Raw genomic sequence first — 14,167 nt, 5'->3', positions numbered from 1 at the left:
AATTTTAAAGGGACATACCACCCCAACATCAAAAATACACATTTTCCTCTTACCTGTAGTGCTGTTTAACAATGTTGATTGTTTTGGTGTGAGTTGGAGAGTGTTGGAGATACAAGCCACAGAGACATCTGCCTTTCCTTGAATATGATGGAACCAGATAGCATTCAGCTCAAAATGCTTAAACACCCCCAAAAAACTCAACAGCACTGTCTCTTTCCAGAAATCATGACTCAGTTACTCGAGAAAACTGCTCACAGGAAATCTGTGGATTATCTCGAGGAACCGGGTCATGGTCATTGCTGCTGAGTTTTTTCAAATGTTTTTTTTTTTTTTTTTGTCACAAGCTGAGTGCCATCTAGTTCCATCAGAGAGAAGGCAGACATCTATAAAGCTGATATCGCCAACACTGCAACTCTCATCAAAACAATCTAGACTGATAAATAGCGCCACATGTAAGAAGAAAAAGATAAGAAAATACGTCTTTCATGTGGGGATGAACTGTCCCTTTTAAGTTTCACTTTTTGAAGAAGCAGACAGTTTTATAATCAGACACTCCGGGCTGCATCTTACGCTCGGCGCACTGCGCAACGCAAGTGTCACTGCTAGTGTCAGACCGGCACAGTTGTCATTTTCACACCTGGCGCCCACGACCTTTGAATAACAAATGTACCTGCGGCCATCTGCGCACTCCTGGGCCTGTCAGTCTTGAAGTGAGGTGTGGTCAGGCGTACTGTTGGTGGATTGCTATTTTGAGGCAACAGAAAGCGAATGCGCCATTGACCAAATAAAAGCTGGTCTGAAGTCAAAGGCGCAGTCTATGTCCTGCTATTTAAATGGCAGATTATTCAGAAAGCAAGATGAGCCTGCACTCATTGGAGCATTCTTTGTGGCATGTTGTGTGTTGCACAACATTGATATACGTCACTTATGTCTCTTGGACATAAATTAGGGCACATTACAGGATGTAGGAAGGCATGAGGCTGAACTACTGCCAGTTAACCCAATTATGCCAGCAGCAGCACGCGCGCTGAGAGATCAGCTGGCTCATTCTGTTTCTGCTTGACTTTTACGCTGAGTGGCGAGCTTTGTTTACCCCTCCTCACATCACTGTACACTTTTCTGGATTGTAAGGCCGTTCTGGAGGTTCCAAAAAATGACTGAACCTGCACAGCCACGTCCTCTCATACTTGCATTACCTCTGCTGCTTTTGTTGATATCTGCTGCTTCCGTAAATTGTCTGCTAGCGCGCCTTCAACTCGCGCACAAGCAGATCGGTTTCTTCAGCAGAACACCTCTCACATCTGTAATTCACCAAATCTGTCATTTAGATCTCAATCTGCCAATTCCTGGCGCACCTGGCTTTTTAAGGGAATGAGAGCTGACCCAAAGATTGATTCATTCATGTTCCACCCAAAACACACCCATGACTAATTCAGAGTCTAAATACAACCCCTCTGCACAGTGTTCTGCACCTGGCACCCAAATTATCTGCCGTTTAACCAGCAAAATGGACTTTGGCATGCCCTAAATGCATTTGCGCCATGCGCGTTAGACCATGCCCTATAGATAATCTAAATCAGGCCCAGCATCCGGTCGGCAAATAAGAAAACCATTGTGCCCTTGACTTACGTGTATCAGAAAGGTACATTTAACCTGGTGTTTTGGGGAAGTACTGTATGTCCTGTAAAATGGATCTTCCTCCTTCATTAAAAGGTGCGAGGAAGAGGAAGGGAAATGGGAGTACCTGTAGTAGAAAACAGAAGTCAGGTGAACATAAAGACAACAAACACAGTCAACCATTGATGGTCAACATCTGCAGCTTAACTGAGCAGAGGGTAAGTGCTTGACTTAAAGATGTAATGTATCTTGCTGAATTTGTGATCTTGATGCATTTTTATGACCAGTTATAGATTTTTTGGAGATCTTAGAACTTTTATATTATGTAGCCAAAGTTTTCCAGTTGGACAACATTTTGCATCTTTTAAAAGTTACCAAAGTACCCTTCTTTTATTAAAAAGCATGTTTGGTTCAATTTAAAACCTTACTTTTAGATATTTAACAATGGCTTTTTCAAGACCTACTGAAATCCTGCCCTAAAATGTTCTCTCCTCTCTGGATCTTGACATTTTCAGGTGTTGCTGACAGTCCTCCTGCCATGACACTGAATCAGAGATTCATTCTGTTTCTCCTACTGGGACTCACTGTCACTTCAGGAGGGGATTCTTCTCTTTGCATTTTAAGTGAGAATTTGCTTCGTTGTGTGTGCGACGTCATGGTTATCCATGACCCACTAAGTCTGATAAACTGTATCCATGCTTTGGAGCTGGAGCTGAGAGATGGGACACTGGATGTATCTGAGATGGACATTAACTTGGATCCAATGATTTTCCAGTTCATCCAGATAGATGAACTCATTTTTAATAACGTGAGAATGTCCTCCTCATTCATCACTAGGGTGATCCCCTTTCTGTCCCTGATGAATTTAAACAAAATTAACATAATTTCTTCCACTCTGGAAGCTGTCCAGCCTATAGAGCATCCCAAGTTTCTGGAAGCATCGACAGTTGAAGCCCTTGTACTGGAAGATGTAACCATGGACCCCTCTTTCCTCCAGCCGTCCTTTGAGATGCTCCACCACTGGTTGTTTGGCACCCTGAAATCTCTTGTGCTTGTTAATTCTGGCTTGGTTGAGATTGACTGCAACTGGGCTCAAAGAGTTGAAAACCTGACTTACCTGGATCTGTCAAAAAATCCCCTCTCTTTCGCTCACCTGCAAAAAATCTCACATTGCCCCTTTCTGTCATTCAAGTACCTGAAATCTCTTCATCTAAGACACAGCAACCTCACCTCCTTCCAGTCTCTCTGTACACTCCTGAGTCTCACCCCTGCCCTCGCTGAACTTGATGTCAGCAGCAACAATTTCTCCATCGTTCACTTTTCACACTGCCCTCAGGTGAACCCTCTCAGGATGCTCAACCTTTCCCACTCAGGGATCAAAGAGATTCACTCGCTACTCTCTACATCTCTGGAAGAACTGGATCTAAGTTATAATTCTTTACAGGTGTTTCGTAACCCACCACAGACCCTGAAAAAGCTAAATTTGTCTCATAACCGCTTCATACGTCTCCACTCTCTGCATAACCTGTCTCATCTCCGGGAGCTAAAGGTGGACAGTAACCAGCTCATCATGTTGATAGAAGACACAGGTGTCATTTTGAGCACATTGGAGCAGCTTGAGAAGATCCCTAATGAGTGTGACTGTGCCTTAAAAGAGTTCATCATCTTCCTGGACAACACAAACACTTTGTCTTTGGAGGACGTGCCCGAAGAGTGTCTCTGTACCACATTAGTGGTCCAGCAGAAAACCACTCAGCAAACCACTCAGATAACCACCCACATCATGAATTTGTCTCTTGAAACACACATGACGACAACTGGTGGGACACGACGCCACAACTCTCCTCTCTGTCTGATACTCGTTATGGGTTTATTGTCACACTTGATTTATTTTTCTTGATGTTTGCAGCAGACTGCATCCTTGTGAGTTTGATTGTATATGTATACGGATAGTTGTGTGTATGGAGAGGTTGTATGTTGTTATGTCACCTGTGTTCTCTCTAATGCCCAATACAAATTTCTCTTAAGGGAGTCAGTAAAAGCTTATCTTATCTTAAACTCACCTTTTTTAAGTACCACTTCCCAATAATGCCTCCTTTATAAAGGGTTTAAACCAACTGTTTTTTTCACTACTTGATATATTATTTATTAAAATATACATATCAACAATATACTATTGATAAGAAAAGAAGAAGAAAAACTTTTAGAATGCCAGGTTGTAAAAAAAAATCCTGTTGCTGATTTGAGTCTAAACATGGGTGGATTATGAAACTATTGGCCCCTGGACAAAGATGTGTAAAGGGGCCCCGCCACCTCTCCAATACACAAAAGAAAGACACCAAGAATTTGTAATGCGTTTGAATCTCTCTCTCTCTGGTAATTTTGTGTCTTTGAGATTTGTGCCTTTTTTGTGTAGTTTTGTGATTGTTTTGTGTCTCTTTGCAGCCCCTTTGCATCTCCATGCGGTCTTAGGGTGTCTCTTTGTGGTCTTTTTGAGTTTTTTACTGGTCTGAGCGTGTTCATTTCAGTTAAATTTTGTAAGTGAAGGCCAGAGGGGTCCCCTGACACTTTGGGCACCTGGGCCTGTGCCCAGTAGGCCGGTTCAGTAATCCATCCATTACTGTCTGAAAGAGTTACCAGAAAAGCAAATTGGCTTTGTACATTTCTGCAAACCACTGACAAGTTACATTTGTAAGAATATGCATATCATATCAATGCTTCTAGATCATTGTGGTTGTGATAACATTCCAATCTTGACATAATAAAGCTGTTGAAAAGAAATTGTTTTGCATGTATAACTGCTCATAATTACTCTCAGTTGAGACGTTTCTGTCCATCTTGGTAAACACACCCTGATCACTCACACCAGTGAAAGTAGATTCTGGCCCATTAATATTTCAGTGTCATGTAATAAAATCCAGGTAACCTCGTGGCTAAGGTACACACACGCATGGGATGGCCACTGTGAGCATGAACGTACCTGTAAGTACCGTCTTTTTAAAACCACATTAGTAAGTAAAGATGAAAATGAAAATTGAGACTGGCTTGTTTTGACCAATTTTCCTGTCTCTCCAGTTGTGTGAGGGAGCTGAAACAGTGAAAGTGGGAGTTGTTCTCACTACAGTCTCAGGTAAAGCAAGGACAAAAATGCAAAATCTGTAAATCTGCCTTGCTGTCGCTGGGGATTTGTGTTTGAATGTTTCTCTGTGTTTGCGTAAAGACTGTGTGGCTATTAGTGGAGAAGGACGTGATGTGGACTACAAATCGAGGAAGGATGAGGTAAAACATTTGAATTTGTTTCACTTGATATTCAACATTTTGCTCTTTTAAAGGTCTCACTGTTGTTTTGTGTTTTCCAATCAGGAAGCAAAGACCTTCTCCTTTGACCAAGTTGTGACTGTGGACAATATACAGGTATAAAAAAGCTTCTGACCTCCAATATATACCAATGTTAATAAGATCTGGAAACTAAATTCTGAATATAAATCTGCAGAGTTTCTGCCCTGAGCTCCTCCTGCCTCTCACTGAGTCCATATCCAGTGGTTATAACGGAGCGCTCCTGATATGTGGAGCCTCCACAGAGAAGATTAGCACTTTGATCAACCACAGCATCATCAAACAGGTGAGGGCCAAAAACAAAGCTACACTTAATATTAGAAGATTTTATATTTTCTCACTATCACTCCTTCTCCGAACTCTGTCGCAGGTCTTGGCAGATCTGTATAGTCGTTTGTTGTCACGCGTGAAAGAAGAGTTGTTCATCTCTGTGTCGTTCCTTCAGGTTTGTCCTTCTATATATTAGCATCCCCATAAATCATATTAGACACAATATGGTGCAGGGTAGCTTCTGATGTTTGTCAATGTCAGTTTTATCCAGATGGCAGTGCTGTGGATCTCCTGAGCCCCAATAGACAGACTCTAAAACTTGTGGCACATCCCATCCTAGGAAGGTGAGTCCAGATGATGATTTTTTAAGGTAGATATAATAAACTACAAATACATATTATATTATAGGTCAAGTGTGTAGGATTTAGGGGATATATTGGCAGATGTAGAATATAATGGATTAAGTATGTTTTATATGTGTATAATCACATGAAAATACGAATCCTTGTGATAATTTTACTTCAGAATGAGCCAGACCTGAAACTGTTTTTTTACAGTCCCCCCAGGATTTTGCGGGCTGTTTTGATGATTGTTGTGGCCAGAACTGCCTGATTTTACGGCAACTTTTATTTTTAAAAAAATTGCGATGCAAGTTGCAATGTATATGTGCATCTTTTTCAATGACATTGTAGGGGCAAGTGAAAATTATAAAATAAAATAAAAATAGTTGTATGGCTATCTCAGAGCCCGAACGTTTTATACGAGGACTCAGTGTTTCCCCACACAATTAGCATCTATTTGTGATGGTTGCGGGTAGCAACAGCTAAATGCTGTGATCATATGATCAGCTCTACAACACAACACTGAAGGACCGTCTCAGTGAGCCACTCTCCTCCTGCTCTCTCTGCCAGGATAGAATAAGCCAATAAAACAATCTGATCTCCTCACTACTTGCAATATTTTGCCACTTGAGCAGAAGCCCTGCAGCAGCAGTTAACATCTAAATGCTAGTTGTTAATCTCACACTGACACCAAAATGGCTGAACTGGCACTAAGCCATTTAATAATGTGGGGGGAGAGGGGGCTGAGTGAATCAATACCTGAACCCCTTTTAAAGGGTCAAATTTGTGGTTAATTTGCACTGGTTTGCAAGGTTGTACAGAATTCATAGGAATTGGCTGAATTTGTTTTGATCGCCTTATCGCAAAGTCCTGGAGGGACTGGTTTGTACGAGTTTAAATCACCTGGTCCCTTGTTTTGGAAGGGGGAGGAGACCTCTGTAGATAATTCAGCTCCTAAACAATGAACACTGAAGGAATTCTAACCTGCGGTTCATGCTTGGCACATGGGAAGTTACAGCTGGCTGATATTATCAGTCCTCACCACTAGATGCTACTGAAACCTACACACTTCTCCTTTAAGTGTATGAAATGTAAACCAATTTTTTCTCTCAGTCTTGTAGGAGGTCTATGTGAGGTGTGTGTGTGTTCAGCAGAGGAAGCCTATATTCTGTATGAAACATGCAGGGAGACACTGAAGGCCAATGCAGGCTCCATTTCCAGCAGGTAAAGAAGAGGCCAAATAAACTCTGGCCATGTAATCCACTGACTGAGTCAATGAATTCATTACAACGGCCGATCACAATAGAGCTAAGTGTTTCACTGTTGCATGAGTCACAGAGCAGATTTATCTCTGTGTTTCCATTGTTGTTGCACACAATGTCATGTCAAGTTACCCTGTCCTGAGCTTAATGAGGAGCTGGAATGAACAAACCTGTTATTGTCTCTTTGTGTTCATGGTGTGTGCTACCCTCAGATGTAGTTCCTTGTTCTCTGTGACTGTTGAGTGGAAACTTCATCCAGAGGAGGTGGAGTCAGAGGTCTGCCGCAGCAGACTGCAGCTGTTCAGCCTGGCAGGAGGAGCCAGCAGGACTGACCTCCGAGGGTCAGTCACATTATACTCATTTACAGTGAACTATCTATTACACGGGCCAGAGGAACTAAAAATAATACTCTAATGTTGAGCTAAAGCACTTTTCTGACTGTGGTTGCACTGTCCATTGGGGATTTTCTGGTGAATTAGCAAGTTATACTGGAGGAGGAAATGCTTTCAAAATGTACCAAAGCGAACCCTCATTAAACATGCCTTTGAAAGGAAAACTACAACAGACCTTTTTACATGTCATAGGAAAATCACTGGCAGGCGTTCAGCCTCAGCAAAGGGTAGAAAAATCTTTTCACAGAAACGGCAACGCGTTGAACAACCTGCTTTGTTATTTAAGCACTGGGAGGTTTAATTCAGGAAACATAAATTTGCCAAAACAAGTGTGAAATAAAAACAAAAACTGTATGTACTAAAACTAAAGGTCTACTAGAATTTGGCTTAAATACAAGTCTTTTGTGACTGGGTAACACCTCTGACACTTAAATAAAAAGAAAACATACCTCAAAACCTCTTGCACACCATTTCACATCGTTTTTGGGAAACATGTCGTTCAACCCAGAAACCGCAGCAAAATGGTGCACATGGATTTTTAGATTGAACATGTTCCAGACACATGCTCCAACATGATCAGTTTAGTGAATATTGAATTTCAATCTAGCAGTTTCAGTTTCTGACACAGTGCATGCTTGCACTATCACACTGCCATAGCTTACTGGGACTCATGAATAGAACAAAGCCAAAGTTCATATATGACAGGTCAAAATGTGTACAAAAAAACAGCATACTTAGAAGATCAGTTGTGTAGTATACACTGTACACAGTTAGTATGTAGGAAAAGGTAATAATTGAATACTCATGTGGAAAACTTCTGGTCAGTGTTAACTTTTGATGAATACAAGAACAATCTAGATGAACTGCAGTGGTCCTGTCTTGAAAATATTACAACTGAAATGTGACCTCAGAAAAGATTTCTGTACAGTGTGTGTGTGCACAGACACAGAACCAAAAACGTAAAGTGTGTGCCAGCAGGGAGGAAGCAAACCAGTGTGTGTCAGGGCTATTTGTCGGGAACAGCTGCAAGGTCTTCATCTTATCTTTACCTCCAAACACTCAGAGCCTCCTCACATAAAGCATGCCAAGTGTGAAGGACTCTGAGGCCTCTCAAAATACCAAACGCAACAATGCACCTATATTACAGTTAATTTCTCCATATTTGACTTCTGTGACTCCCTCCTTTCTGGCATCAACCAAAAGTCACCACCTCCAACTAGTTCAGAATGCAGCAGAAGCTTATTCCTGGATTTAAAAGTTGATGTTATCCGGATCCTGGCTTCTCTGCACTGGCTCCATGTCTGATCCTGAATTGATTTTAAGATTTTACTGATCACATCTAGGTCTGACTCCAAGCTACGTAGCAGAAAATGTCAACCCCATATGAGCCATTTTGCAGCCTCAGATCTTTAGTTGGAGCTTCTCTGGCCATTTTTTATTGCTTTTATCGTCACACACTTTATGAGATTTTCAATATACATAAACAATACATAACTATATCAGTATACAAACATCCATAAGACAAATCAGAAAGAAATAACATAAAAACTAAACTTAAAACTAATTACACACTGCTGGAGGAGCATTTAATAATTATTTTCAATGATCCATTTAACTTATGTTCAAGATAATCAATAAAGTGACCTCCCTTTTTATCCTTTTTTACATCAACAGAATTGTTTTGTTTTTTTAAGGTTATACTGCAGGGAGTTGGGTTTTTTTTAAATCATTTGCTTTATTATTATTTTTTATTACTTTTATCCTTTAAATTTGTATTTATCCGTTTAATTTTGTTTGCTTTGCTTGGCCTTACTGCTGGATTTCTGTTGATATATTGTTGTCTGATTATCCTGCTTTTGCTTTGTCTGTCAGAGCTGTTTTAAAGATGCTCTAAAAATATAGTTAATATTGTAATGCACAAATCATACATGGCTTCATGTCAATAATTTTCTGCCACAAATACTCTCCAGAGTCAGCCCGCTCGTGAAGGCTGTGGACCAAATCCAATCTGAGGCCACAACAGAAAAGATCCTTCCATTCCTCCTAAATGATGCCTTAACAGGAAACTGCAGGACAGTCCTCATCTACTGTGTCAACCCTCAAGGTGAGTGATTGTCTGGATCCAGCCACTCCAACTGACCCATAATCCTCTGAGGATAAAAATGACTCTCTTTATCCATCAGGTCAACCAGATGATGAGACCCCCTCCGCTTTGGCTTTGGCCCAGAAAGTGAAAGGTTTGGTCACAAAGGTCACTGTTGTTCGCTGGTGTCCAAGGGCAACTGAGCAAAAGCTCCGAGATGACATCGCAGTGTTGAGAAGCATGATGATGTCACAGGGGGAAAATGAAGTTCACAACACCTTGATGCTAGCAGAGTTGACCCAAAACCTCCAGGTAACTCATTAAATAATCCAAAATAGTGCTTTCTCACCATCCTCTGAGGAGTTCATAACTGCAGCGTGATCTCTCCAACAGACTGTAAAAAATCAGTCATGGGAGAAGAGGAGGGAAGAGTCAAAAAAGATAAAGGACAAAACACAGGTTCCTACAAGGATTGTTGACATTTCCACACAAGTTTAACAAAATTATAACAGATTCTGTGTGATCCAAACATAATGAGATGAGCAGCATGTTTTGCATTGATTTGGCAGAGCTGTCGGACCCCAAACAGCAGTTTTCACAGCAGCGATCACAGAGAGGGTACAGACACAATGAAATACTTACAAGCCCAACTGAAACAAGAAATGGAAGAACATATCAGAGGTAATCTGCTGTGATATGAAATATGCTTATGAATACTGTAGGGACACCAATGATATTGTGTGTGCTTCTCATATCCACAGAGGGTAAAGGGAATTTAGAGAGAGTCCAGGAGAGAGTAACAAGAATCCAGCAGCTCAGAGAGGCTCTGAGAGAGGAGACACTGAAGAACGGGGCTGCTAAAGATAAATCTGACCTCTGTCAACAAGTAATGCACTCTATCTATTAAATATGATATTGCATGCCTGTACATCAGATTGTATAACGTGCTTACATGGCTTTTTGAATACCCCATTAAAAACATAAACAAGATTTATGTGTGTGAGAGCGGGCAACCCACACTAAGAAATTTATTTTGCCAATTTCAGTCTCAGTTAGAATACAACAAAGCACAGGAACAGAGGAGGCAACTTAAGGAGGACCACGGGAGATTAATTCAGGAGGAGGTGGAGAAGATGGAGAGAGACTTGGCACAGGAACAGCTACTGGTGAGATAATGAAATACACTGTTGTTTAACATTATTCAGTTTGTGATCTATCTTAGCTGAGCATGCTGAGTCAGTTTGAATTAATGCAAGACTGGATTTATGGTGGGCAGTGGAAACCACTGCATTTGCAACTTAATTCTGTTATTCCCTTGCATTTTTTATGGTTTCATCCATTCCTCTGCTAGACAGAAGGCCCCCAGAGAGAGCTGCTGGTGCTGACCAGAGAGAGGCGGGTCCTGGTGCTGCAGATAGAGGCCCTGCGTGCTGAGGCCCAGCAGGCTGAGAAAGACCTGCAGAATCAATATCACAGACACCAAGCAGAGCTGCACTGTCTAAGAGAGGAGAGCCTGCAGGTGGGGGTTCGTTGTATCTGTGATGGAACACTAATTCAAATGTCATCACATTTTTAATGAGTTAGTTTATTTTTAAGTTTACCGGTGTCTTTTTATCATTTGATGTAGGTGTATTCAGTCTATTTGCAGGATGTAAATGTGGTTTCATCTTGAGTTATCTGTTCTTTGACTCAGAGTGTAATTTTAGTCCCAAGAGAGACACATTTGTAATAATCATAGATGGATTACTGGTTGGGGCTACAGGGCACAGGCCTGTAGCCTGTAGCCTCTGACACTTTGGGCCCAGGGGCCCAAAGTGTCAGAGGCTTTCACCCACAGTACCTACACCAGCAGCAGCTACACACCCTCCTTGTTTTTGAATCATGTGATGATAAATTCATGAAAGACACAAAGTTTATCCCAATATCTACGTCTATAAAACATAAAAAACTCATGACATGATTGATTCAGTATAAATACAAAAGTTAAAATATGAAAAATTACTTACTAAGTTACTATAGCCCTCTATTATATAAGATTTATATGGATAATATCTCATATTACATATATTGATATTGAGATTTATCTTCAATTATCTTTAATCATGCATTTGTCAATACATGGGTGAATTTAAAATGTTGGATACTATCAGTGATTGGCATTAATTATGAGGACTGATGTAATGCACTGACACATCACATATGGAGGCCTGCTATTGGCCAATTCAGTGCTTGAGGGAGGGCATCTTAGGTAGACATGATTGTAGTCCACATTTTACAACACTAAAGGCTTTTAGAGCCTGTCTTTTTTCACAAATTCAATTCAAAAATAAAACTGCAATAAATGCATTATAATAACACAAGTGTAGATAAACACCTCAGATCAGAGGCATAGATTCTACACAAGAACTGGAAAAAGAAGCATTTTTAACAGATGTCTGAGACAAAAAATGAATTAAAACATGCAAGAGTAAAATAAAACAAAAAATAATTTATGATATAACTATCAGACTGTTCAGTATAAATACAGCTGCTTGATGAAATGTTTACATAGAAAAAGAATAATTCTTTGCTGTCTTTCCTGCGTCACTCATTTTTCTGTATTATCTGTTTACTGCTGCCCAGGTGTTCAGAGTGTTTCGGCAGGTAAGTGAGGAGCAGAGGAGAATGTCAGAGGGCAGATACCGCAGTGTGCTGCTGGAAGCTGTGGAAGATGCCGTCTACCTGTCTGCCCAGAACCAGGAGTTGCAGGCTGACAACAAACAACTCCGTAAAGGTCGGTGTATGTTCCTTAACCTCTACCACACTGGCTGTTATATTAAAGATAGAGCTTTACTGAACCTATTAAGAAAAGAGTGGCAGAAATGTCATGTTTTCTTTGTCTTTTACAGTATTGGGAGAGTTAAAGGACACTCTGGCTGTGCGAGGTGATCCTGCAACTTAACTGTTGTCAGAACGATGAAAATATGAATATAAAAGATGTTCATGAATCAGTGTGCTTAATGTAAATCACAAGAAATGAAACTGTTATTGATAATTTATTGGTTATCATTAATACACTTTATAACACTTTGACATGATCTTCGACATTGTTCTTGGCAGAGAATGAATACAAAACAAAATAACAATAGCAGCACTCTTCAGAAATGTTGAACTGACGATTTTATAATCCTGACTTGCATTATTATATGAATTTACACACATTTTTGTGACCACGCTTTGCTGTAAATTCTTAAATATGATGTAAAAACTCTAATTAAGCTGACGCAACTGTTCACAGATAATATGGTATATGGTTACACATCAAAATACGTGTGTTGGATTCTGGATTTAAGAAGGCAGAGAGATGTAAGGCAGAAAACAAATCAAATCTGACACTAGGAAAAACTAGGAAACTAGGAAACAGAAGTTCAGGTAGACAGTTCAATGGACCTTGTGGTTCAGTTATTTACTATCTGTAATAAAGGTAAGCTGCCAGTCCAATCATAGAAACAGGCAGGAGGAAAAAAGGTGTGAGCTGCAGCCCTAACACTGCCCAAGACAACAGAGCATTGACCAGCATGGAGCAGGAAATGACAAACAGTCTGGTGATCCCGCTGCCGTGCTTGAGCACCACAGACATCAAGAGTCCGTTAGCTGCCTGCCCTGCTATAATGACCCAGACCACCCCTGAGTATCCCTCCAGAAAGTTCTTTTCACCTGCTGCAAAGGAAAAGGAGGAGAGCCCGTTGATGGCCACACCAAACACATAGAGGTAGAGATTCTGCAAACTGAGCGGCAACTTCTGGCTCTTCAGCACCATCTCTGTGTAAACTGCTGCCAGCCCTGAAACACAGCAGTACACCAGCACAAGGAAAAGCCCCCAAGCTGTGATATGAAGCCTGGGACCTTCCTCTGCTTCAGCCCTCTCAGTGTCCCCTGGATCCAGGCTGCTGTAGCTGTGGCACACGCCTGCACCCATGAGGAGCCCCAGAGCCAACCACTGAGAGGGCCGGAGCCTCTTTCCCAGGCAGAGGGAGTACAGCAGGGCAGTGGAGGCAATTTTCAGGTTAGAGAGGACTTGGTATGAGCTTGGGTCCATGTAAGCCTGCATGAGAACTACCAGGTTGTTGTTGAGGGCGTAGAGAATGGCAGGGACTGCGTAGGGGGCCACACGGACTAAAGTTGGAGGAACATGTAAGGCGGAAGTACCCCCAGTTAAAACAAGAGTCACCAGAGAAATCAGGAGTTTGGATAACTCAATCATGACAACACATGACGAGGGGTTGAAAGGAACTTGACCATCTACCTTAGTGAGAGAAATGAGCGGTGCATGAGAGCCATAGATAAGGACCATCAGCCCAAAGAGGACACCCCACAGAATCCTTTTCACCCACTGTCTCCTAATCCTCGCTGGGGAACTGGGCCCCACATTCTGGATCACAATCATCCTCAGGGATGCAAAATAAACACTCAATGTCTCACAAATCTGAATACAAGCTATAGTGCAAAAAAACCTTGCTTTTTGGCTTTTTTTAAAAATAAATAGCTATAAATCTCAATCATTAAAATATCTATTATAAAATACTCAGATGCACTATTCTCTGTATAACTCCGTCTATGTATTTGGAACGGAACAATAAATGTGTGGGTGACATTTGATGGAACTGCTGCCTATTTTTAACTTGCCAGTTCAAGATCTAACGTGCTTAGATAACTGCACCAGGCAGCAGACAAGGTATGAAATCTGATGGATCAAACAGTAAAACCTTGTAGGCATCAAGTTCTCCAATTTGCATTAACACCAAACAAAGACGCGTCAATTAAGCAGTGTTTGACTGAACCGAAAGCAAAATTGCAAATAAAAATGAGTCCCCAGTGAAACTCCAG

At 41.1% G+C, this 14,167-nt stretch overlaps 2 protein-coding genes across 2 annotated transcripts; one reads left to right on the top strand and one right to left on the bottom strand.

The window, feature by feature from the left end:
- Positions 1 to 2,272: 2,272 nt before the first annotated feature.
- Positions 2,273 to 12,540, top strand: LOC148188935 (uncharacterized). The gene is given in 19 exon segments (XM_088081441.1): positions 2,273 to 3,437; positions 3,527 to 3,540; positions 4,693 to 4,747; positions 4,838 to 4,896; positions 4,981 to 5,031; positions 5,111 to 5,239; positions 5,324 to 5,398; positions 5,485 to 5,567; positions 6,678 to 6,788; positions 7,039 to 7,167; positions 9,189 to 9,322; positions 9,402 to 9,613; positions 9,695 to 9,760; positions 9,871 to 9,982; positions 10,063 to 10,187; positions 10,348 to 10,467; positions 10,653 to 10,820; positions 11,924 to 12,074; positions 12,190 to 12,540. Coding segments are annotated over 19 exon segments (3,030 nt in total). The 3' UTR covers positions 12,261 to 12,540.
- LOC121947943 (putative UDP-sugar transporter protein SLC35A4) lies at positions 12,324 to 13,728 on the bottom strand. Its single transcript, XM_042493147.2, has one exon. It carries the CDS (start codon positions 13,725 to 13,727, stop codon positions 12,750 to 12,752), a length of 978 nt encoding a protein of 325 aa, XP_042349081.2. The 5' UTR covers position 13,728; the 3' UTR covers positions 12,324 to 12,749.
- Between the last annotated feature and the right edge of the window lie 439 nt (positions 13,729 to 14,167).

This window comes from Plectropomus leopardus, chromosome 8 (assembly GCF_026936395.1).
Source record: "Plectropomus leopardus strain MGB_pleo_1.0 chromosome 8, ASM2693639v1, whole genome shotgun sequence".
In the NCBI taxonomy this organism is placed as follows: domain Eukaryota; kingdom Metazoa; phylum Chordata; class Actinopteri; order Perciformes; family Serranidae; genus Plectropomus; species Plectropomus leopardus.
This window is presented reverse-complemented; position numbering and strand designations above follow the sequence as displayed.

Excerpts from the sequence above, each read along its gene's own strand:
- LOC121947943 (XM_042493147.2), bottom strand. The coding sequence starts at position 13,727 with ATGATTGTGATCCAGAATGTGGGGCCCAGTTCCCCAGCGAGGATTAGG.